Below are 21,659 nucleotides of genomic sequence, written 5' to 3'. Positions count from 1 at the left end.
AGGTCGCTTCACTTCTCTGTGCCCCTCAGTTCCCTCATCTGCACAGTGGGGATTCAAAGCCCTTGGTCCCTCCTACTTAGAGTGTAAGCCCCACATGGAATCTGGTGATCTCGGATCTACCCCGGCACTTAGTACGGCGCCTCATAAAAACCACGATTACTATCATAGTCACTGTTAGTCGAGCAGTGCTAGGAGCCGAGCTCGGGGGATGGCTTTTTGTGGGCAGCGGAAGGAGTGGTTGCGGGAGAAGCCACACAGGGTGAGTTTGAAGGGTTTGGTGGGAGACTGACAGTGACGGTGGAAAGATGGTTTGGAGCTGTTAAGCATGTGGACTTCTGGGACAGGGAGGATTGTGGAGGTGTCCATAGAGCTGGGAAAGGGGGAAGAGTGAGAGGAGTAGAGGACTCGGAACAGACTCTGCTGAACGAGGATGAGAGGCTGAGGAGAGGAGCCAGGATGAAAAATCCATCGCTGGTATTTATGGAGGGATTATTGTGGGCAGAGCACTGTACTGAATGGTATTTGTTAAGCGCTTACTTTGTGCAGAGCACTGTTCTAAGCGCTGGGGTAGATACAGGGTAATCAGGTTGTCCCACATGAGGCTCACAGTTAATCCCCATTTTACAGATGAGGTAACTGAGGCACGGAGAAGTGAAGTGACTTGCCCACAGTCACACAGCTGACAAGTGGCAGAGCCGGGAGTCGAACCCATGACCCCTGACTCCGAAGCCCAGGCTCTTTCCACTGAGCTGCGCTGCTTCAGTGCTGAAGAGAGAATACAGTATATCACAGAGTTGATAGGAGGATGGTCAGAGAGGTAGGAGGAGAACCAGGTTAGCCCCGAGTCAACAAAGGGAAGGTCTGGGAGCGTTCCCGGGAAAGGGGAGGGATCCGTGGTGTCAGAAGCCCCTGAGAAGTTGAGGACCACCAGAATCGAGCATAGAGCCCTGGATTGTTGTCCTTCCCGAGGTCGTGAGTGACCATGGAAGGAGCAGATTGGGTGGAGCCGAGGGGACATTCATTCAATGGATCATATTTATTGAGCGTTTTCTGTGTCCAGAACACTTTACTAAGCACTCGGGAGAGTGTACATTACAACAATAAACAGTCACATTCCCTGCCCACAGTGACCTTACAATCTTGAGATGGGGAGACAGCAGTGCAAATAAGTAAAATAAAATTACAGCTATGTACATAAATGCTGTGGGGCTGGAAGGGGAAGAGCAAAGGGAGCAAGTCAGGGAGGTGCAGAAGGGAGTAGATGAGGAAAAGTGGGGTTTAGTCTGGGCAGTCCTCTTAGAGGAGATGTGCCTTCAATAAGGCTTTGAAGCAGGGGGTTGGGGGAGAGTAATTTTCTGTTGGATTTGAGGAGGAAGGGCATTTCCAGGCCAGAGGTAGCACGTGGGTGAGTTTTGGTGGCGAGGCAGGTGAGATGGAGGCACAGTGAGAAAGTTAGCACTAGAGGAGCAAAGTATGTGGTCTGCGTTGTAGAAGGAGAGAAGCAAGGTGAGATAGCAAAGAGCAAGGTGGTCGAATGCTTTAAGGTCAAGTGCTTTAAAGCCAATGGTGAGGAGTTTTTGTTTGATGCGGAGGTGGATGGGCATCCACTGGAGTTTTTGGGGGGTGGGGGTGATGTGTCCTGAACGTTTTTGTAGAAAAGTGATCCAGCAGCAGAGTTAAGTATGGACTGGAGAGGGGTCCACAACCAGATTGCAGAGGATCTAGAAGAGAGTTGGTGGAGAGGAAAGGCAAGGAGCCCTTTTACCTGTTTTTGGAATTGAGATGGAAATGGGAGCAGTGCTCAAAGAGAACCCCAAACTACAATCTCTGGGGGAGTAGAGGAGAGGAAGGCACCCCTACTGGGATTGTTAGGGAACCCCCCAGAGCCCCACCAATCGATTAGTCTGGTATTTATTGAGAGCCTACTATATGCAGAGCACTGTACTAACTGCTTGGTAGAACAGTGTCACCTGACAGCGATACCACATGATCCCCATCTTCATTCACTTGTATTTATTGAGTGCTTACTGTGTGCAGAGCATCTGGGGAACCCAAGTGACCCCAAGTTTCTGTAGGCTGAGAAGGTACATCAGGAGCTTTTCCCAGCAGGACAGAGCTATGGATAGGCCAGCTGTTGACATGGACATGTGTCCACGTGAGTTTTCCGTGCAACAAGACTGTAAATGGAGTGAAAAACAGCAGCTACTCAGGCCTGTAAACATTCAACTTGTTTGGACACATTTCCCAGACAGTGTGATTTTTGAGATGACAGGATAATTGCTTCCTGAGTTAATGGTAAATTTCGGAGAGTGTGCAGCTTCATTAGGATGATCTCTCAGTTGATGATAGCAATTAAATCCAGGTGTTTAACAACTACATGGTAGCTCTAGCATTTCCTTTTTAGATCAATGACAGGGAAAAAGTATCTCCAGTATATTGATCGACCTGTTCAAGCCTAGAATTTTGGCTCTTTGGAAGATGGGGGGGGACAAAGGATAAGAAGCACCTCCGCGCTGACCCATGTCCACCGGGATCCATTGTTCCGTCTTCCCCATGGTAGATATGGACCTCAACCATTCAATCAGTTAATCAATCAGTGGTATTGAGAGCTTTCTCTATGCAGAGCACTGTACCCAGCACTTGGGAAAGTACAGTATGACAGAGTTGGTAGGCACAGTCCCTGTCCACAAGAGAAAGTACTGTGGCATATTGGATAGAGCAGAAGGACCTGGGTTCTAATTCTGGCCCCACCACTTCTCTGCTGTGCGACCTTGGGCAAGTCACTTCACTTCTCTGTGCCTCTGTCCCCTCATCTGTAAAATGGGAATTAAGACTGTGAGCCCAATGCGGGACAGGGACTGCGTCCAACCTGATAAAACTACCTTAACACTTAGAACAGCGTTTGGCACGTAGTAAACGTTTAACAAATACCATCATTATTAAGGAGCTTACAGTCTACAACAGGAGGCAAGCCTTAGAATTAAGTGTGGATGGGGACATACATGCATCCATACATGCTCCCTACTTTTTTAGCTTTGGAGAGTAATAGGCAGGACCAATCCAGAGGCCGCCCATAAGGGCCTTTTTCCCTCCTTCAAACTCAGACCAGTCAAGTACCCAATCGTTCAGTCGATCAGTGGTATTTATTGAGCACTTACTATATGCAGAGCACTGTACTAAGGGCTTGGGAGAGTACAAGAGAATTAGCTATGTCCCCTGCCCATAACGAGCTTGCCCATCTAGACAGTCATATTTATTAAGCATTTATTGTGTGCAGAGCACTGTTCTTAAGCAATCGGAAAAGAGCAAAATATTAATTGGTAGGCACTGTCCCTGCCCACAGGAGTTCATGGTGAGCCAGGAAGATGGACAGTAAAATTACAGATAGGGAAAATAGGAGATTACAAAGATATTTACCAAAGTGATATGGGGCTGAAGTTAATATCAAAGTGCTTAAAGGGGTCATTCATTCAATTGTACTTAATGAGAGCTTACTGTGTGCAGAGCATTATACTAAGTGCTAGGGAAAGTACAATACAACAATAAACAGTGACACTGCGCAGTGCAGAGTGGACACAGAGGGGAGGGCAGGTAGGGGAGAGTTTAGCCAGGACTTAATCCCCTAGACTGTGGGCAGAGAATGTGTCTGCCACCTTTGTTATATTGTATTCTCCCAAGCACTTAGTACAGTGCTCTGCACGTAGTAAGCACTCAGTAAATGCCATTTTTGATGGTGGTGGAAAGGAAGCAGTGTGGCCTAATGGATTTAGCACAGGCCTGGGAGTCAGAAAGTCCTGGGTTCTAATCCCAACTCCACCACTTGGATGCTGAGTGACCTTGGGCAAGTCATTTAACATCTCTGTGGCTCAGTTACCTCATCTGTAAAATGGAGATTGAGATTGTGAGCTCCATGTGGGACAAGGGACAGTGTCTAACCCAATTTGCTTGTATCCATCCCAGCGCTTAGTACAGTGCCTGGCACATAGTAAGTGCTTAACAAATACCATGATTATTCTTATTATCGAAGATCTCTTGGAGGAGGTGAGATTTTAGGAGGCTAAAATTTTGCCAGAGGATGAGGAAAGCAGGAAGTCCTTCCTTGGAAGGTGTTGGTGTGACCTCAGCACAGGGACATGCCACCCTGGAGTTAGATCTGGGTCCTTAATATTGTATTTGCAGTACACCTGTTCTGCTAACTACCTCAAGGGACAGCTCAAGGGTAAGCTTATTCCTGCCCTCCTAACTCTCCATGGGCACATCAACAAAGCTTCCTTGTACTAACAGAACACTTGATTTAACCTGCTCCAGTGTGTGATTAATGGTCCTTTGGACTCCCGGGAAGTAGCCGAAAGGCTCGTTGGATCAATTAGAAAAAGATCTGTCGAGGTTTAAGAGGGACCTGCACCTAGACTTCAAAGGAACAACAGTTTACGTTTGTGACGTCATTGAGCTCCGAAGGAAAAAAAAATTCTGCTTGTAAAGAATTCAAACCATCCACAGTAAGAACAAATTGCCAATTTATGTTCTAGTGCAGTGAAGGATGTTGTACTTTCCCTTTCTTTTCTAATCCCGGCTCCACCACTTGTCAGTTCTGTGACCTTGGGCAAGTAACTTCTCTTCTCAGACCTTCGGTTACCTCGTCTATAAAATGGGGATTAAGACAGTGAACCCCATGTGGGACAGGGACAGTTTCCGACCTGATTTGCTTGTACCCACCCCAGCTCTTAGTAAAGTGCCTGGCAGACAGTAAATGCTTAACCAATACCACAGTTATCATCATATCATCAGAGAAGCAGCATGGCTCAGTGGAAAGAGCACGGGCTTTGGAGTCAGGGGTCATGAGTTTGAATCCCAGCTCTGCCACTTAGCTGTGTGACTGTGGGCAAGTCACTTAACTTCTCTGTGCCTCAGTTACCTCATCTGTAAAATGGGGATTAAGACTTTGAGCCCCACGTGGGACAACCTGATTCCCCTGTGTCTACCCCAGTGCTTAGAACAGTGCTCTGCTCATAGTAAGTGCTTAACAAATGCCAACATTATTATTATTATTATTATCATCATTATGATTGTTACTACTATGAGAGAAAATGTGGTCATCCAAGTGCTTAACTATTTTTCCCACCATAGTAAAACTCATAAGAAATGTCCTCCTGGGTCAGACTGGTCCATCCAGGGCAGACAGGGTTCTAAACCATAAAAGATAGCTTCTAAACAATAAAAGATACTGATGGGGGCCAGATAATGGTCACCCTCCCCACGGTGTGTGTCCTCCTCCCCTCTTCCCCCCATGGTTATGGAGGGATCTCCCCCAGCCCAAACTCCAGCTTCTAACAAGCCTCTCAGAAACCATTGTCCAGGAAGTTATCTGAACTAGAGTATGGCTAGAGTATGGGCCTGGGAGTCAGAAGGACCTAGCTTTTAATCCCGGCTCTGCCACTTGCCTGCCGTGTGACCTTGGGTAAGTCACTTCACTTCTCTTTGCCTCCATCCCCTCATCTGTAAAATCGGGATTAAGACTGTGAGCCCCACATGGGACATGGACTGTGTCCAAATTGATAACCTTGTATCCACCCCTGTGCTTAGTATAGTGCCTGGCACGTAGTAAGTGCTTTAATACCATTTAAAAAAAAAAACAACACTTCTCCAACTTTACTTAGACTGTCACTAATTTTTCTTTTTTCCTTATAATCTAAACTTGCTCCTCGTCTATGGTTTTATTGAGTGCTTGCTATGTGCAGAGCACTGTACTGAGCTCTCAAGGGAATACAATGCAGCAGAGTTGGCAGACACGTTCCTTGCCAACAGCCTATTATGTCCTGCCTACCCATGCATTTCTGCAGGTCTACTTGGACCCTCGCACAAAAATGTTTTGTGGCATAAGTTGCAATAGCCCAATGTGGCCTTATCTTGTTGGGCTTTTGCTAAAGTCTTTTTTTTTCCCAGCAGTGAGCCGACTTCTTCCTGGGAAGATAAATAAGTAGATATCTTCTCCTGTTAGAGATCTTTTGTGAGTGGCTTCATTTGATAAGTTAACCACTGTAAAGATTTTCAGCATGATGCCTGAACAAAGTTTTGGCCTTGACAATGAGGCTACAGAAATTTTTTAGTATTAGGAATCATTTATTAAGCACTTTATACAGAGCACTGTACTAAGCAAGGGGAAAGAGCACACAGATGGGGACTAGAAAAGGACTCTGTCCCTTTGAGATGCTGATTGAAAATGTCTTCTTTGAGGTTACAGAGTGTTCGGAGGCTTAGAGCTGAAGTGGAATATGGCAAAAGATTTGAGAAAGGGAAACCATTCACTTCTGGACAATTGTCCAGCACACTTTTGCTATTCCTTATAGGGAACTCACCGAATGATGAATGTGATAGACTTACGTATGTCAGTCCCCACTCTTGAAAGAATAAAAATATTCTTTGACCTAGAATAGTAAGACCAGCACACATTTGGGCTTCAGAATCCACTCTGAAGTATTCATTGTTAAAAAACAAACAAAAAGAAGTGCAAAGTTCTGTAAAATGAGACTCTACATCAAACTATTTAAAAAGTTTTTTTTCATTTCTTTTTATATACTCACTACACTACACCTTTTGCACGCTGGACCTGTTGGTCTCCTTCCTTTAAACCCACCAATCTATTTTTCAGTATGCGTTGCCTGCTTCAGTGGTCATAAATTGTGTATGTGTTTTTGTTTTTAATCTTTAGGGCCTCCATTTTTTGCAATCAAGTAAAAATTCCAACCTTCTATCCATCTTATTTTAGCTGTAACAACTGTCACTTTATTTTGCTGTACTGTTGTTTGTCACTTATTGTGAATTCCCACCTTGAAAAATCTCCCCTCTCCCCAAAAAAGGGTTGTCAAAGCCTAAAGGACTCTCTTCCTTAGGAGGGGATTGGGCTGATTGGTCTCTGACGTCCTTTTCACGTCTTTTGCTAAAATCCAGGCTTGGATCCAGAAAGGAATGTAGTGAAGTGAAAGGAGTTAGTCCCCAAAGATATAAAGTTATCATGCATACATTTTCAGTAGTGAAAAAAGTATATTGTCCATATTCTCATATGTGCCAGGTGGTAGGAAAGCCCTAATGGTTAGTTCTGTAAGGGAAACTGGTCTGATGTTTCAATTTTTGCCTCAAGATTCAAGAGCTGCTGAAATCATACTGAAGATGTGACATCTTGGCTCATCTCAGAGGTTGATGCTTTCAGTTCCCTTCTCACAAAAGCAAGCCCACTCTATTTTTGTGAAGGCAAAATCATTTATGTGCATTCAGTGTTCAGGTTCATTGAAAAAATTGTCATTTAACTGTCAGACACATTACATGGTTTCACTACCAAATCCTATACCTTTTGGCTCTAACAGTCAAGGATGTTTGAGCACTTACTCTGTGCAGAGCACTGTACTAAGTGCTTGGGAGGTGACAGTCCAACAAAGTTGGTAGAAGTGAGTCCTGCCCACAAGGAGCTTACAGCCTACAGTGGAAGATAGATGTGAAAATTAATTTCGGTTAGGGGAAATAATAGTGTATAAAGCTATTTACATCTAGTCTGTAAGCTCCTTGTGCAGGGAACATGTCTACCAACTGTGATGTATTACACTCTCCTAAACACTTAGTACGGTGCTCTTACACAGTAAGCTCTCAATAAATACTTGTTGTTATGGGGCTGGGTTGTATATTGCCTAGGCTTCCTGACAGCTAAACTGAGAGTACCTGACCTACCTTGTCACAGTACTCTGATTAAAGAATTGGCCAGTAATCATGACTGTATACTTCGAGGTGAGATTTAAAAAATTGTTTTACATACAAAACTATTAATTTTCCCCAAATTATAATTTTTTTAACAGATATTTGACATGCCAAGCAGACTGGCTAAAGTAAATTTAAAAAAGCCCATAAAATCCCGCCCCGTTTTATTCTGGTTAGTTAAGGGCAAGTTAATTACAATTATTTTACATTTCATTCAAGTACTAGTTTAGAATTTCAGTATCGAGGGTGAAGGCGCACGGGAGCATTGATTCTTATTAGGAACCAGGTGCTTGGGCTTCCCTGGGGCCAACGAGCCCAGTGTGGTCAGGTGGCTTTGATCAGGATTTGAGAGCTTACTCTGTGTGTGGAGCACTGTATGTAGTAAGAGCTCGGGAGACTCCAGTACAACAATAAACAAATATATTCCCCGCCCACAATATGGTGGGTGGTGAAAGAATGCCTTTGAGAAGCAGAGTGGCCCAGTGAGAAGAACACGGACCCAAGAGTCAGAGGACTTGGGTTCTAATTCCAGCTCTGCCCCTTGCCTGATGGGTGACTTTGGGCAAATCATTTCACTTCTCTGTACCTCAGTTTCCTCAGCTGTAAAGTGGGGATTCTCTAGCTTTTTCCTCCTGCGTAGACCGTGAGCCCCATGTGGGACAGGGACTATATCTGATTAACTTGTATCTGCTCCAGCATTTAGAACAGCACTTGACACATAATAAGAGCTTAACAAACACTGTCATTATTAGTTATAATTATGACTATATAAGGATTAAAAAAAATCAATCAGTCGGTGGTATTGAGTGATGTGCAGAGCATTGTATTAAGCTCTTGGGAGAGTCCAATACAACAGAATTAGCATACATATTCCCTGCCCATAATGAGCTTAGAGTTTTGTATATGTTGTTTTCCATTAGTATAACTAGCTAAACACTATTCCCTTCTCCAACTTTCCCTTCTCTTTATCCCTCTGTTGGCAATTTATTCTGTGTCCTGTCTCCTCTGTCAGCCTCTCAGTTGGTCCTAAAGGAAGAGCAAGGCTCTTGGAATCAGGAGACTTGACCGCGAAACCATCTGTGACTTTCCACGAAGCAAACCAATCAATCAGTGGTATTTATTGAGCGCTTACTAGGTGCAGAGCCCTGTACTAAACACGGGGGAGAGCACAATCCAACAGAATTAGCAGGCACGTTCCCTGCCCAAAACAAGCTTACAGTCTAGAAGGGCTCCCGGGAAACAGTGGGCAGCACTTGCCAAGTCCCGGTCCTTTGGCCCACCAGCCTCAGTGCTAGGTAGGTGGGTGCGTACATAGCAGAAAGTTCTCTGTGCACTTGGCAAGGTAGTGTACCCTTGGGGCCCGAGGGTGCGAGCAGCCCTGTGCTAACCATCGGCGTGATGATCCTTTCCCTCACGCATGTTCTCTGCCCTTCTGGAAGAGGACTCCACCGCTATCCTCTTCAAGCTCCTCGAGGGCAGGGTTGGTGTCTTGTACTGCTAGGGTGCATTCCCGGGCGCTTTGTCCAGTGATCTGCCCACAGTAGGCTTAGGTCCAGGAGGAACCAGCCTCCCGAATAAGAAGAATTTACTTTTTTGATTTTCCCAGTTCATCTCCCGGGAACGTAGTTCTCAATGTCGCCTACAGCTTTCTTCCACTTTGTAGAATAATGAATTATAAAGGTTTTCTTGCTTGCCTTTTTATATCTGTCATCCAGTCATACTTGCCTTATTTCAGACTAAAGCTAGTATATCCTCATATAACAAACACTTACTAAAAAGTTTGAGGGCTCAGTGCGTCTTACCACATCCTAAGGTATGTTTTTGTTTGAGACGATTGCATGGTAGATCGCCAGAATTTGGTTTGGGAATAGCCTTCTATGAGCTGATGCATATTTCATTTCTGTAAGCGATACTTAACTGGTTCTAACAATAATCTCTTTCTGTTTTCTACAGAAGTTGCTGAGCTTGAAGCTAATTTGCCTTGTAAGTATTGAATCCCTAACCCAAATTTTCAAACATTATAAAGTGGATGATTGATAAGGATTCATTTTGGATCTAATAACCCTGACCAACAAGGAGCCTCCATTTCGTTTCTCTTGATAGTCTAATAATAATTTTGGAATTTAAGTACTTACTCTGTGCTAAGCACTGAGGTAGATACCACACAAATCAGATCAGTCACATTCCCTGTCCCACTTGGGGCTCTCGGTCTAGGGTGAATGTCATTGCTCTTAGAGTTAATTGTTAGGAAATATTATCAATGTTTTCCAGAAATTCTAATCCTAATAATAATGCTACTTGCAGTGTTTAAGCTCTTACTGTGTGCTAAACACTGGAATAGAAAAAGTTAATCAGACTGGACGTAGTCCCTGTCCCTCGTGGGGCTCACAGTCTAAACCAATCAGTGGTATTTATTGAGCGCTTACTACTTGCAGAGGACTGTACTAAATTCTTGGGCGAGTACAATACAGCAGAATTAGCAGACATGTTCTCTGCCCCTAACAAACTTACAGGAGAATGTGGATTAGATCCCCATTTTACAGATGAGGAAACTAAGGGAAGTTACATGACTTGCCCGAAGTCATACGACCTCTAATGGAATTAGAACCTTGGTCCCCTGACTCCCAGCCCTATGCTCTTTCCATTAGGCCATGTTGCCTTGATGGGCTGGTCTTTGTGGTTAGGGTCTACTTTTGGTTTTTTTTACAAACACCAGGGTAGCCAAGTTTTATTTAAATAAATGTTTTTTGTGAGTTCATCAAATCATTATTAATAAAGCAATCTAATGCCAAACGCTATTCTAGGCACCAGAGGAGATATACAATCAACATATGTAGATCCGCTCCTATCCTCAGACAGCTCACAATTGCACTTGTCAAGGGAGGAGACAATACCTTTTAAAAAAGTACAGCTCTCTCAAAATTCTGACAAGGTTTATTAAAACAGAGAAACAATCTGCTGTGGTGAGGAACTTCAAAAATTTCTATCAAGGAGTTTATTTACAGCATGTCTTTGACTAACTGCCTGTGCAGAGACCAAATGTACTGTGATTTTCCCCACCATTTTGAAAGGCTGGATAGGCTCCTCTTGGGGACTCCGGTCTCTGCAGGGAATTAATGAGCTTTTCTTCCAGCTGTGTGGAGGTGGAGGGGGGCCTGAAAGTCCCAGTCTCTTAGGCATCACCGTTTCCATGGTTCCTAAACTAAGCCAAGCCACTCTCAGTGTAACAAATTTTTAGATTAATGAACACACATCCGTGGTTCCCAGAAGATGGTTAAAATGATCCCATCACAGACTGAACAGATGTTTACCAGTTTTTCTCTCCCACTCGTAACTTATCTGCTAGACTTGCATCCACTTCCACTGGGATGTGAGCTTTGGCCCATGTGACATGGGGGAGGGAGGTGTGAAAGTTACTAAAAAGGGGATAGTTAAGCTTCTTCGTGAATCGCTTGAATTTTTGTCTGAGTTTTTCAGGTCCCTTGAGCCGATCGGTTTTTTTGAATTTGGAAGAACACAATAGTTCTTTGTATAAAATATTCTACCCTCGATGCCATTTATTATGGTAATTACTTACAGACAGTGAGAACTCCCAGTGCTTCACCATCCGTCAGAAGACGGGTGTGGTTTTGCCGTGAAGCCAACTATATTCCTGTGTCCCGGGAGGCGCTGTCCCCGGAGCTCTTGAGGCAAAAGTCCGTGAGCACTTGGCTCCGTATCACCTCCGTGGGCTGTGGATCGGGGGCCACGGAGCCCCTCATCTGCTCGCTTTGGAAGCGCCTGCCAGCCAGTCTCCCTGCCTGCTCCGGGCTTTGTGCGGTCAGTCGATGGTATTTATTGAGCGCCTACTGTGTGCGGTGCACTGCACTAAACGCATGGGAGAGTACAATACAACAGTAAGCAGACACGTTTCCTGACCACAGTGAGCGCAGCAATGCCAGGCTGGTGTTCAGGCGCTGCGCCCCTGTTCTCTGTACCCTTGTGACCCAGAGATGGCGCTGCCAAGGAAGGATGCCGAGAAAGATCAGGCTATGTGGCACAGCACCCCGTGATGACTGTGTCACATGAATCCATGGGACCTGAACTCTGGGTAGCAGCGGGAGCAGCAGTGGTGGCAAATATAAACTCTTGGGGCTCTCGGTGAGGGGGGCGTGCTGCCAACTGGGCATGCTCAACACTGCTCCTTCATGTCACGGGCAGGAATGTCCGGTCACTGTCGTATTCTCCAAATCATGTAGTACAGTGCTCTGCATACAGTAAACGCTCAATAAATAGGACTGACTACCTGTCACTCTGGGCCAGTGGGTCCTCTGAAGAGGCAGGCCCAGCATTAGAGGAGCTGTCCTGCGTCCCCGAATTCAAATATTATAAAAAAGTGACCTCATGATCAGTCAACTCATCGAAGGCATTTATTGAGCCACTCAACTTCTCTGTGTCTCAGTGACCTCCTCTGTAAACCATGGGGGTTAAGACTGTGAGGAGCCCCATGTGGATCAGTGACTGTGTTCAACCCGATTTGCCTGTACCGACCCCCGTGCTTAGTACAGTGCCTGGAACATAGTAAGCACTTCACAGAGACCAGAAAAAAAGGTCCAGGTGGTAGACCTGTAGACCCGATCCCTTGCCTCAAGGAGGCTACAGATTATGTTGTGTTATTACTTCCTTACTTCCCCAGTCCCACCTTTGTGATTGAATGATAGAAACAATTGATATTTATCTTTTATACCTGAGAATTGATGTTTAGGGAACTTGGACAAGTTCGACCCATACTCCCACACAAGTGGCAGACGTGAAGGGCTTGTTGGAGTTTTAACCATCTAAATGTTTCACCTTACATCTCATTTCATTCATTCGTAATTTACCCTGATTTGGGCTATAGAGCAAGATTCCAATTCTTGAGAGAGGCAGGGAGGCTCTGAGAGGATTTATGGTAGTGCAAGTGGATCGTCATGAATGCCTGCCATTACGGATGCCAGGAGGAAGTTAGGGTAGATTCTATTGTTGTAATGGTCATGGCAATGATATAGGTTGTCTGGCCGCTGGGTGCTGTTACTACATTTCTGCACTTGAGCTTATCGAGCCATTCAAAGCGGATGTTGAGTCAATGCTGACCAACACAGAGCTTTCCGTAGTTATACAGAGGGCTCAGTGAGAGGTACATAATGACGAATTACACCCAGTCCATAGGATTGATTGAGCGCTTACTGTGGGCAGAGCACTGTACTTAGTGCTTGGGAGAGTAAAATACAGCAGAGCTGGTAGACACGCTCCCTGCCCACAAGGAGCTTACAATCTAGAAGTAGGCATTAATATGGGATGAGTCGAGGATAGTACCAGGGTTACGGGCTTGTGGGATGGGGAGGAGGGTGATGCTGTCTGCAGTTATGGTACAGTTGGGGAGGACAGGGTTTGGGTGGGAAGACAAGGAGAAGTTCTGTTTTGGACACATCGGGCTTGAGGTGTTGGTGAGACATTCAAGTAGAGTTGTCCTTAAGCCAGGAGGAAACTGGAGATGACATAGGAGGAGAGAGATCGTGCCCTGGACATGTAGATTTGGGAATCTCTCAGCGGAAGCTGAGTTCAGGAAGTTAGTTCAGGAAGGAGTGGGAGGAGGGAACAACTGATGGGCTGAATCCTGGCTGTGCTCAAGTTCAAGGATTTGGGATGGAGTTCTTCAAAATCTGGTACCACTAATAGTGCTGCTTGAAGAGGGGTGACACCTTACTGCTTCAGTCTTTGGTATTTATTAGTACTTACTGTGTTCAAAGTACTGAAGTAGTAATCCTGTTTATTAAGTGCTTGCTGTGTGCAGAGCACTGTACTAAATTCTGGGAAATAGTAGTTGGGAGGGAATGAGACCTGGGACCTCGCTCTTGAAATATTGGTTGTGGGGATGTGGAGGGAGGAGAACTGGAGACAGATACATTGGGAACAACGAAACTCTAAAATATTAAAATAGCATAAGGACAGGGACAAATACACAATATGCAAAAATAATAATTGTGGTATTTGTTAAGTGCTTACTATGTGCCAGGCACTGTATTAAGCACCGGGGTGGATACAAGCAAATAAGGTTAGATACAGTCCCCGTCCCACCTGAGACTCACAGTCTCTATCTCCATTTTACAGATGAGGTGACTGAGACACAGAGAAGTGAAGCGACTTGCCCAAGGTCACACAGCAGACAAGCGGCAGAGCTGGGATTAGCACCCATGACCTTCTGACTCCCAGGCCCGTGCTCTGTCCGCAACACCATGTGCTTGCTGTGTATAGAGCCCTGTACTAAGGGCTTGGAAGAGTACAATAGAACCGAGTTGGTAGACACGTTTCCTGCCCACCGTATGATCGATAAAATAAGAATGGGGTGAAGGGTTTTTCAAAAAGCCGTATAGGCCCGACCCCTGCCATCTCCAAGCAGCCTATGGGAACCCCCATGTCTGGGGACAATGTCATCTGAGGAATCATAACCTTGGGCAAGTCACTTAGCTTCTCTGTGCCTCAGTCACCTCACTTGTAAAGTGGGGATTAAAAGAGTACGTATAGTGTCTGTCCAACCTGATCAGCTAGTATCTGCCCCAGCTCTGCCTGCTACATAGTGAGTGCTTAACAAGTACCGCTAATCAGGTAACGACCTCACAGTTGGATTCCAACTCAGGTCGACACCAGATGTGTAGGAAAAATGCATCCGTGTCAACTGCCTGCATCTACGACCAGGAAATCTCAGGCTGTGGCATTGATTTGCTTTTGGCTTAAAATCATTCATGGGGTTTGGATTATTTTGTAAAATTAGGTTAAAACTTCACAAAAGTTGGGTTTAAGTTTTTATTGTGGTGAATCATAGACACCAGCTGCAGTGTGAATGTTGCTTCAGCAGTAGCCCTCATTTTTGGTACTGAGCGGAACCCTTGGCATCACAGTTTTGTGTTAGCTTATGTAGCAGTGCTACACTCCTTTGCTGCTGGAGTACTATACTCTGGGCTGAAACTAACACTACACACTGTCCGGTTCTTGGTGTGAGGTGACAGTTGTATGATGGCGAGAGAACATTGCACGTTCCACCCCTTCCCCCCCCCCCCCCACCACATACCACATGTAGGTCATGTTTGGCAAAGGAGAGAATATGGATGTGTTTGGGAGTAGGAAGGGAATCCGTTCTGTTTTTCACAGTTCCATGTGCTCTACAGATGACATTTAATTCTTTCTGGGAAAAAAAAAAAAACCCACTGAAAATGAGAACATGGGATTTACCCAGATTCTGAGTTTAGATGGGAATAAAGCAACAGGCACTGAATCACCCTCATCGTCCTCATCATGGGTGTGACTGTCAGAGGACTAATCCTGGCTCTACCACGCATTTCCTGCTTGACCTTGGACAAGTCATTTCACTTCTCTGTGTCTTAGTTCCATCATCTGTAAAATGGGGATTAAGACTGTGAAGGGCAGGACTGTTTCAACCCAATTATTTTGTATCTATTTCAGCACTTAATACAGTGTCTGGGACATGGTAAGCACTTAACAAATACCATTTAAAAAAAAACACATAAAACAGTGCACCCACAGAGCCCATTGTGCAGAGCCCATTCTTGATATTGGAGGAACATGCAGTATTATGAATTGTGAGCTCCTTGTGTACAGGAAATGTGTCTACCAACTCTATTGTATTGTACTCTACCACGCGCTTAGTACAGAGAAGCAGCGTGGCTCAGTGGAAAGAGCCTGGGCTTCGGAGTCAGAGGTCATGGGTTTGAATTCTGGCCCTGCCACTTGTCAGCTGTGTGACTGTGGGCAAGTCACTTAACTTCTCTGGGCCTCAGTTACCTCATCTGTAAAATGGGGATTAACTGTGAGCCTCATGTGGGAAACCTGATTACCCTGTATTTCCCCAGCACTTAGAACAGTGCTCTGCACATAGTAAGTGCTTAACAAATGCCAACATTATTATTATTATTATTACAGTGCTTTGCCCCTAGTAATTACCCAATAAATTCCATTGATTAATTGATTTCAACCCCGTGGCCTCAAACAGTCCCTCATGGTCCACCCCAGTTTTCCTGCTTCCTCCCTTTTAAGCCAAACTATTCAGTGTGCCCCCATTCTTACCTCTCCCACTGCTCGCCTCTTGCTCACACCCTCTTTTCTTTCTTCAACTCCCTCCCACTTCGCCCCCAACAGATCAGAGCCCTTCCCATCTTCAAAGCCCTTCTGAAATCACAACTCCTCCAGTAGGCTGTCTCTGATTAATTTTTCATCTTGTATTTCCTCATTTCTGTATTTCTGCATCACCTAAGCTTTGGGAAGCAGCGTAGCTCAGTGGAAAGAGTGCGGGCTTGGGAGTCAGAGTCATGAGTTCGAATCCTGACTCTGCCACTTAGCTGTGTGACTGTGGGCAAGTCATTAGCTTCTCTGTGCCTCAGTTACCTCATCTGTAAAATGGGGATGAAGACTGTGAGCCTCATGTGGGACAACCCGATTACCCTGTATCTCCCCCAGAACTTAGAAGAGTGCTTGCTCTACACATAGCGCTTAACAATTACCAGTATTATTATTATTATTATTATTATTATGCACTTCCAAGCTCCTCCCTGCCCCCCACCCCCTGTGCTTACAAATGTTCATCTATATTCTGAATCACCTAATCATATCTGTAATTGGCTTCAGCGTCTGTCTCCCTAGCTAGGTTGGAAGCTCTTTGAGAGAAAGGATTGTATCTGCTAATTGCATCGTTGTCCCCCAGTTGGTGACTGTGGTGATACGCACTCAATGGCTATTTTTGTTGGATGATTTCAGAAGGCTGGGAGGGAGAAGGTCTGTTGTCAAAGACCAGAACATCAGAGGTCTTAGCAGCAAGCACCTCTGCCCTCACCTACATTGTAAGCCACTCCTGTGTATGTTACTCTGAGTGGCTTAGTAGTAAGAGTTGGGGGCACCTTTCTACTTCTTTATGCAAACAAAGGGAAAAGCCAAAATAAGACCCAACAAAATCAAGAGCAAAAACAGGAACCAAAAAAAGAGATAGAGTTGCCTTCTGCACAGAGCATCTTAAGATGCAGTGGAGAAGAGCTCCTAGAGAAGTGGTATGACCTAGTGGAAAGAGCATGGGTCTGAGAGTCAAAAGGACCTGGTTCTCATGCTGGTGCTGCTGCTTGCCTGCTTTGTGGCCTTGGGCAAGTCACTTCCGTTCTCTGGACCTCAGTTTCCTCATCTGTAAATGGGGATTCATTGTGAGAGTGTGAGAACTGAGTGGTTCAGGAATCATGTCCGACCTGATGACTTTGTCTACCCCAATGCTTATTAGAACATAGGCACTGAACAGGTAGCACAGTTATGATTATTATTAAAGCAGAGGTGCAGAATGTATTTGGTATCACCACTCCATGCAGGAGTTCTGGGCCTTCCCCGGGCCTTCCTCCCCAAACTTGAACGGTCAAGTGGCCGAAAGGAGGTGGCTTCCAGCCAGGGAGAGGAGGGAGGTACAGATGAAGAAGGACAGTCGTGGTTAGTCCATCCACCGGAGCACTCAGACCCGAAATAGTGAAGAGCTGCCTAACAGTAGTTCGCCAATGTTCATGTCTTTCACACCTGGTTCAAAGAACAAAGTCACTTTTTGATCTCCCTTTTGTCTTGCAGGTACGTGTAAAGTGAACTTTCCCGACCCGAACAAGCTCCATTACTTTCAGCTTACCGTCACCCCAGGTAATGAGTTTTAAACACTTGGAAAGTGAATTTTTACCACCTTGCAAAATGCGCCCAGGGCTCAAGCTTATATTTTCGACTTGCAAAATCACCCATACTTTGGTCCGGATTTGGAAGAACTATAGTTGGCTGAGACACATGCAAACAAAGAAGTCAGTTGCAAGCCTAATACTACACTCAGACACATACAGCTACATATACATGTTCCCCATTCAAATACACCGTATGCTCCCTTCCCCCCCACATATACACATCTCAGCCACACACAGACAACTGTCTCACACAGCTGTACATGCACAGACCACTGTCACACTTGGGGACACATACACACAGGCCACTGTCATCCACAACTACAGGCACACAGCACAACGTAGCAGCGTGGCTCAGTGTAGCAGCGTGGCTCAGTGGAAAGAGCATGGACTTTGGAGTCAGGGCTCATGAGTTCGAATCCCAGCTCTGCCACTTGTCGGCTGTGTGACTGTGGGCAAGTCACTTAACTTCTCTGTGCCTCAGTTCCCTCATCTGTAAAATGGGGATTAAGACTGTGAGCCCCACATGGGACAACCTGATTCCCCTATGTCTACCCCAGCGCTTAGAACAGTGCTCGGCACATAGTAAGCGCTTAACAAATACCAACATTATTATTATTATTATTACAACAAATAGTTGCAAATAATCTCCCCCAAACGTAGCAACACCCTCAATGCTTATCACCAAAGCAAGTGTGCGTGACCAGGATGGGATGAGTGGCAAAAGGAGGTAAGAGGAGCAATTCTGTTCCACTGCACTCCCTGGCTCTGCAGAACCCTGCCCCTGCTCCCTGGCAAAGAACTCTCTAGAAACTTTGAGAAACGCCCTGACTTTGTGGAAAGAGCACGGACCTGGGAGTCAGAGGACCTGGGTTCCAATCCCAGCTTCTCCACTTGCTTGCCGTGTGTGACCTTAGGCAAGTCACTCTAACTTCTCTGTGCCTCTGTTTCCTTATCAATAAAATAGGGATTCGACACTTGTCCTTCCTCGTATCTGGATCATGCGCCCTGTGTAGATCAGGGGCTGTGTTGGACCTGATTATGTTGTGAATGCCACAGCGCTTAATGTGGTGTGTGACACATAGAAGGCACTTAATGCATAGCAAAATGATAATTCTTAGGAGCCAGTGGAGGCAAGAACTTGCGGAAGTAGCAGTAGGGGTTGTTTTTTCTTCCTCCCTTTCCTTGTCAATTCTCTTACTCTCAGGGCTCCTTGCTGTGGCAGTGGCCACCAGAGGTAGGGTAATCTCCTTTCTGAACTTTTGGGGTTTACATGGGGTTTTTCAAGATAAGTAGAGAGTCTCTTCACAGGCTCTGGAGAGAGCACAAGCTCTAATCTGTATTTTTTTTTTTGTGGTTTAAATCATCATTCTCGATTCTGGGAGGACAAGCTAGATGCCAAATTGAAAAGCAGGCATTTTATTCTCAAACTGAAGCAGGGACTGAAATGTTCACGAACGATTTTCATGTTGTACACCAGCTTAGGCCATGATAATGCAGCAAAACCTTGTATAATAGTGTAATTATGTTCTTGGAAACTCTGTTTAAGTTCTTAGAATACCCTAGATGATGTGAATCTTGGTTGCATAAATCTTTGTGCCAGAGGGGAATTAAGCAATACCCATCTGCTGAAACAACAGATGCATATCAACTTCATCTATTGACCCTGAAATCACATGGCCCAGGGTTGATTTTCTGTTCCAAAGTGATCCCTCCAGTGAGACTGCATCCATGAGCGTGAGGCTCATACAGAGATGTCCTTGGTCAATTTGCTCATGCAGATAAAGCTGGGCACCTTTTCTGGCCCCTGCTGTTTTTGCGGTGGTGGTGATGGCTGGCTGGGAGTCATCCTCACTCTCCCGTGGTTCCTTCCCACCCCGTGCTCAGTGGCATGCCTGGTAGGCAGCTAGTACAGTTGATGGGTGCAATATGTTCATTCAGTTGATGGTATTTATTGAGCAGTTACTGAGGGCTGAGCGCTGTACTAGGTGTTTGGGAGAGGACAATAAAAGGAGTTGGTGCCATCTTTCCCTGCCCACAGCGACCTTACAGTCTCTAGGGGGAGGCAGACATTAAAGTACTAACGGGAGATTGGGAGACTATAGGGATATGTACTGGGCAACAGAATACTTCTGAGAGCTCATCAGCAGCAGATATGCCTGATCCTTCACTCATATAGAGAGCCATCATCGAGGGAAGCAGTGTTGATTAGCGGTGAAAGTACAGGCTGAGGAGTCAGAGGGCCTGGGTTTCTCTCCTGGCTTCACCACTTATCTGCTGTGCGACCTTGGGCGAATCACTGTAGAATCTGTAAAATGAGGATTAAATCCACTTAGACTGTGAGTCACATGTAGGACAGGGACTGTGTCCAACCTGTCATCTTGTTTAGCTACCTCAGCGCTTGGCACATAGTAAGTGCTTAACAAGTCCCATAATTATTATAACCCTGAATGGCTTAGAAAGCATTGAAGGATATGGGGAAGGGGAGGTCCTTTTCGTGTTTTTAGGAAAACCTGGGGAAGGTAGAAACAAAGCCACAACAACAAAAAAAAGGAATAAAAGTGATGATTAGACATACTGGAACTGGAAATGGCAGGAGCACTGGAGCAGGGACATATGGAGGTAGGGGAAATTGCTTCACGTTAGTGAATCGCTTTAACAAAAATCTTATTAGGTAGTCATTTTGCTTTTGTATCACTGCCCTCTAAAGAGATGTGAGTGAACATTCTCAATTCCTGGTAGTCATCATTCCTCCTAATCGATAGAATAATTAAACTTTGGCAGGTGATTGTCATTCCGGTTTTAAGGTATTAATCACCAGTTTCTTTCACTCTTTCATCTGTCCCTGAAGTATTTCAGTCACCAGTTGCTTTGACTCTTTCATTTGTTCCTGAAAAAAAAAACATATCTACTTGCAGACAAAATTCCTTAGGTCATGGGCTTATAAGGCAGAAGGCCACTAGGGAGCGCTCTCGTCAAACAAATCGATTGATTTTTAATTTTTTTTATTTTGTGGTATTTGTAAAGTTCATTCATTCAATAGTATTCATTGAGCGCTTACTATGTGCAGAGCGCTGTACTAAGCGCTTGTAAAGGGCTTACAATGTACCAGACACTGCAGTAAATGGAAGGGTAGCTACAAGGTCATCGAGTTGGACAAGTCCCTGCCCCCACAGGGCTCACAGTCTTCACCCCATTTTACAGAGGGAACTGAGGCACAGAGAAATGGAATGACTTGCCAAAGATCATCCTGCAGACAAGCGGAGGAGCCGGGATTAGGACCCAGGACCTTGTGCCTCCTAGGCCTGGGCTTCTCCTTGGCCCGAACAAATGATGGCCCCATACATTATAACCATCCAGCAAAGTGGTGGGTACTATTTTCCCCATCTCTTCGCTTTCTATTTCAAAATGCCAGAGTGATAGGTTTTCAGAATCCAAGAGTATATCATTTATTCATTTATTCCAAAATGAAATGAAAGTCAGGGTTCCCATTTAAAGGTGGATTCACATCCTGGCACTAAACACCTTGGACCACTCTCCCATCCTTGAAGCACTATCAGGCCTCAGTTTTCCCCCGTCCCCCCAGCCTCCTCTGCTGACTTGTCTTCCTCCTGGCCGCTCCTAACAGTAGGTAGGTGACTCAGAAGACAGTTGCTTGTCTACCTCTCTTTTCCCTCATCCCCCAGTCCTTCGGAGAGCTCTCTTCTTCACAGCGCTTTGGCTGCCACCTGTGCGTGGATGATTCCCAAATCAACCTGGCACCTCTGACCATTCTCTTCAAACAGTGGATCAGGGCGTTCCTGGCAGGTCCACTGGCCCTCAGGGTTAGTCCAGCGCTGCTCAGGGACGGGCTGTTGGTGGTCGGGGATAGCCCAATGCCCCTCCCCCTCAGAGCCAGCTACAAGGAGCCCACTTTGTTGGCTGCCACTTCAAGCAGAGGTGGAGGCGGCCCGGCTGTCAGCTGGTCCTTCTCCCCGTAGCGGCGGAGACACTGTCTCCTCGTCTCAGGGGAGGGCAAGGAGGCAGAGATCTCTATCTGGACTGATTTCCTGCAGCCCCACTTGGCACCCCCGGCCGGAGACTTCTGGGATCTCAAACATCCCAGAGCAGAGCAGCAACCTGGGGGCCAGCGGACCTGGGTTCTAATCCCAGCTCTGCCACCTGGCTGCTGTGTGACCTTAGTCAAGTCAA

General features: G+C 45.6%; 1 protein-coding gene across 2 annotated transcripts in view; it reads left to right on the top strand.

Moving 5' to 3' along the window:
• The window catches only part of UBE2F (ubiquitin conjugating enzyme E2 F (putative)), a 177,632-nt gene that overhangs the window by 31,497 nt on the left and 124,476 nt on the right, over positions 1 to 21,659 (top strand). For both annotated transcript variants that reach the window (XM_029068630.2, XM_029068631.2), the window contains 2 exons: positions 9,700 to 9,729; positions 17,374 to 17,439. In XM_029068630.2, coding sequence (XP_028924463.1) covers positions 9,700 to 9,729; positions 17,374 to 17,439 — 96 coding nt within the window. The remainder of the gene's footprint in view (positions 1 to 9,699; positions 9,730 to 17,373; positions 17,440 to 21,659) is intronic.

Source organism: Ornithorhynchus anatinus, chromosome 7 (assembly GCF_004115215.2).
Source record: "Ornithorhynchus anatinus isolate Pmale09 chromosome 7, mOrnAna1.pri.v4, whole genome shotgun sequence".
NCBI lineage: Eukaryota > Metazoa > Chordata > Mammalia > Monotremata > Ornithorhynchidae > Ornithorhynchus > Ornithorhynchus anatinus.
This window is presented reverse-complemented; position numbering and strand designations above follow the sequence as displayed.